The 4,432-nt window shown below is 34.7% G+C and overlaps 1 protein-coding gene across 1 annotated transcript in view; it reads left to right on the top strand.

Moving 5' to 3' along the window:
* The first annotated feature begins 399 nt into the window (after positions 1 to 399).
* The window catches only part of LOC111914986 (protein TAPETUM DETERMINANT 1), a 5,834-nt gene continuing 1,801 nt past the window's right edge, over positions 400 to 4,432 (top strand). The window contains 7 exon segments of the mRNA XM_023910687.3: positions 400 to 533; positions 1,106 to 1,504; positions 1,789 to 1,908; positions 4,173 to 4,184; positions 4,187 to 4,261; positions 4,264 to 4,326; positions 4,329 to 4,429. Coding sequence (XP_023766455.2) covers positions 1,390 to 1,504; positions 1,789 to 1,908; positions 4,173 to 4,184; positions 4,187 to 4,261; positions 4,264 to 4,326; positions 4,329 to 4,429 — 486 coding nt within the window. The 5' untranslated portion in view covers positions 400 to 533; positions 1,106 to 1,389.

The raw sequence follows: 4,432 nt of genomic DNA, 5'->3' as shown, positions 1-4,432 counted from the left end.
TTAGAAAATGAAAAATCAAATGCATATCCATCCAAATTTTGCACCTTTTTCTAGTAATGCAATAAAATTTAAATGATTTTGAAATCATGTACTTAGCTTAACAAATTTATCCAATTAAACCCTATATTAAAAAGTTTATTGGTTGAACTACTCGATATAATCCTAACCGTCCAAACCCTGGCGTAATTTGTTAAATTTGATTTGGGAAGCACTGGAGCACATGCTCCATCACCGAGCATGAGAATAGTCTCTACTTTAACTACGATTAGTTCCCACGTGCAGATTAACCCTGGTTAATTTTCACGCGCTCCTCTGCCCCCTCAGTCCTCACACACCACTCGCATTTTGTATGCACAGAGAATAAAACCCACGTCCACAAGAAGACAGGCTTTCGGAAACCCTAATTCTCCCAAAAGTTTCTCTCTCTACATTGATGTGCATACAGATTTATGCATACATGCACGCTTATCGGAGCTGATTATTGTCTCTTCTCCGTCGATCGTGCGATCATTCTCTCAGCGGCAGAATCAAAGGTGCGATTAGTATCATAATTTTCATTTCGGCGTCGATTTTGTTTTAGCTTTTGTATCTCAATCTGATCCTTCTGCTTTTTGTATGTTCTGGCCGAAAACGATCGTATCTGCCATTTTTGTCTATATAATCTGAGCTTACAGTGAAATGATTCGTATAATTTAATGCTTCTGTGAGAACATCTAAACTGCTTGAGCTCTTGAGGATGTCTGAATCAAGTTTTTTTAATTCGTTTAATGAAAAAATTCTTCTTAATCGGCGGTTTTCCCGGAAAATGCAGTAAAATTTGGTCGGAAAAACTTTCTGTTTTTGTTGCGTGTTGGTTCTGTAATCGATGTGAATAATTTCCTTCCATCTTCATATAAATATTTGTCTTCTTAAGCTTATTTAACAAGCTGGTTCTTCCCATTGAATAAAGTGAAAAACCGAATAGGAAATCCTTTAGTCAAACTCCTCTATGATTCGGCGGTAGATTTCTTTTCCTATTGTTTTCTCTTACGCAAAATTTGATTGATTCGATGTTTACGCCTTACTGTGTACTAATTAATATTATAATAATCTCGTGTTTATGCAGTACAAGTACAAGTCGCCATTTCAATCTCTCCGCTCCTGTTATCTATAGAGTCAAAAAAACGATTCTCACAATCTCGCTCTCCCTCTGATCCTTACGATTTCTTCGTACAGCCTACCGGACGCATATGTATACAAAACGTTGATGATAGCTACGCTAATGTTCATCGTTCGAGTTTAGATCCGAATCAAAGCAGACGGATATAAAACGTTTCATCAGCTTAGTTTCTCCGATTCCTCTATAAGTACATGCTTAAGCTCCAGTTTCCGGCGAAAATATAGGTTCCGATGAATTTGAAGTCCGATAATGGTTTCACGAAGAAGGAATTATCGTTAAGGCTGCGCATCGCATTGGTTACCGCCACATGTACGGTGGTGCTAGTGGTTGTTGCGTTCGTTACAGGTGTGGTATTCATCGCACTTCCCATTAAACCCTCTTATTAAATCCGCTTTTATATTTTCATCTATCCCACCTTAAATTCAACTTTGATGTTCAATCGTTCACCACTTGAATTTTCTCTACCTTTCGACACGATGGGTCCAGTTCCTAATTCATACACCATAATTTTGTCGTCATCATTGAATGAACAACTCGGATTCTATCAACACTTTTTGAAAACGATTTACATCTTTATTAATTAATTAACCAACTTATAATACTTTACATCATCTCTTGAATCTTATCAGGTACGTTGCAATATGGTCGTATTTTAGTGGAGCCTAGTAGTACTCTCGTTGTTGCCAAGAGTACTGCTTACAACAGCACGATAAATCCCAGTCTCCATCGCAAGCTTCTTCACAATCATGGTAAATTCACTTTCCTTTATTTATTTCGTCATCATAACAATTAATAACGACAACAATCTCGCATAATAATAATACTTACTATTACCATTGTGTGAAGTAAAAATTTGGTATCTGTATTTTTGCATCAACATTGTGTCTGTATTCTCCGGTGAGCTTTTTATGCTTAAACGCTGCACACTGCAGCACTGAGGAAACGACACAGAGCCTCTTTGCTCAGATATGTTGGTGTTGAAGTACGGCTTCTGTTGTATTTGGTGGTGCACGTATGTTTCATTCTACTGGTCAATTCTATTACATGCTGGTGCTTTACCATTCCCCATTTAATAACCCCATGCAAACGATTTGGACTTATCCTTATATAATTTAATAAGGTATAATCCACAACAAATTTTCACTTAATAATTCTAGATAGAGACCTATGAAGCCTGAAAATTACCTAATTTGTTAATTTATTAGTACGTATTTAAGTTTCGAACCTGTGAATTTATTACCATTAAGTTCCACCTACTTTATTAATTGGCAATTTTAACTCAACCATATCTTTTACAAGATTTTTTTTTACATTCATTATGGTATTCTTTTGCCAATGATTAGTAAAAAATTATTTGCTGATCACTTTGCTATACGTATATATATACACTATATAGTACATTCTTATAAATTTTTTTATTTGTTTTTGTATTAGATGGGTCATCCTTGCTTTTCACTATATTTTTAATATTTTATGTGTACCTTTTTTAGTCATATTTCCTATGATATGTAAAAGTAGGTGTGCAAATAATGTTTTTGTTGGATTGGAGATTGGTCCTAAATCTATAGGCTATTGTTGTTATGTGTAAAAAGTTAGGTGGTGATTTTTATGTAGCGAAAGAAACAGATAAAACTCATAGTAGTAATATGACTGTAGTCCCTAGAACTACATTAAATTGGAATTTGGATGCTAAATGTCACATGTGAGTCGTTCATTAGACTATATTTGGAATTTTCATTTGAATCGAAAATATGCGCATTTTGGTGAAAGGTAGCGCATGTTAGCTTGCCAGGCATCTATTTCTCATTTATTGGAAATGTTATTAATTATTTATCCATGCTTAATATTGATTTGTCATTTTTTTTTTTCATGTTACACCATAACGAAAAAAAGTCTGGGTTTTGTCTTTCTAGATGATGGGTTCCCTCCATATTTTAAAATTTTAATATAATATTTTGTTGTATTGATTCTAACTTGTTGGTGATTTCTTCGGTATTTTGTATTGGTAAATAATATAATAAAAGATTTTAATCAATAACAAAATCTTATATAATAAAAGATTGTAGTTGAATTTATTTATTTTAAATTACCAATATTTTATGATAGACTGGTACATGTAATGATAGGTCAATTTCTGAAGGAACATTTAAAATTACGTACATGTTGTGTTTTATAATATAATAAACAAAAGAGCAATCATGTTGTTTTGGTAAAAATAAGAGAATTATAAAGTACTACTTAGATTGTTATTACTACTTTTTTTTCGAACATTAAAAAAAATAATTTGAGTTTTATAAAATGTATATTTTTTTTGGGTTTGATTTAAATAGCGTAATGCTTTTTGAGCAGGCTCATTTGGTAAATTTTTGTATCTAAATAATGTCATCATGAATAAACCTACTAGAATATATTACTTTAGTTTAACATTGTTTATCTTTGAAAAAGAAAAGATTATATCGATCCTGAAAGCTAAAATTACAGAGAAGTACTCCAGATACAGAAAAATACATCTGACCTGCCGGGAAATAAGAAACAAAAACCTGCACACGTTAGAAAGGAAAGGAAGTAATAAAATTGTCAAATCATTTCTTCAGAAGAAAATAAAAGACTAAAAAAATGGTTTAGGGACAAAAGCAAAAATACTTCTTCTCCTTCCTAAAATTTGTTAAAGTGTATGGCAAAAATGTTGACTTTTCACTTATTTTGCCCTTTTTACGTAAAAAAATTAAAGCAAAAGAAAGTCACCATCTCTCTCTCTCTCTCTCTCTCTCTCTCTCTCTCTCTCTCTCTCTCTCCTCTCTCTCTCTCTCCCTCTCGCTCTCTCTCTCTCTCTCTCTCTCTCTCTCTCTCTCTCTCTCTCTCTCTCTCTCTCTCTCTCTCTCTCTCTCTCTCTCTCTCTCTCTCTCTCTCTCTCTCTCTCTCCTCTCTCTCTCTCTCTCTCTCTCTCTCTCTCTCTCTCTTATTTTGTTTTGTATTTTGTTTTGTATTTACTGAATGAATTTGGTTTGCGCAGCAACACAGGTGGAAATAAACGAATATGGGGCGACAAGTGTTCAAAATCCGACATTGTCATCAACCAGGGTCCCACAGATCCCCTACCAAGCGCATCCCCACTTACACAGTTGAAATCATGAACGTTTGCACCACCGGCTGCGACATCTCCGGCATCCTCTCAGCTGCGGTTGGTTCAGCTCCGCCAGGCTCATTAACCCCCACCTCTTCAAACGCCTCCATTACGACGACTGCCTTGTCAACAACGGCAAACCCCTCGTT

This window comes from Lactuca sativa, chromosome 5 (genome assembly GCF_002870075.4).
Source record: "Lactuca sativa cultivar Salinas chromosome 5, Lsat_Salinas_v11, whole genome shotgun sequence".
In the NCBI taxonomy this organism is placed as follows: Eukaryota; Viridiplantae; Streptophyta; class Magnoliopsida; order Asterales; family Asteraceae; genus Lactuca; species Lactuca sativa.
This window is presented reverse-complemented; position numbering and strand designations above follow the sequence as displayed.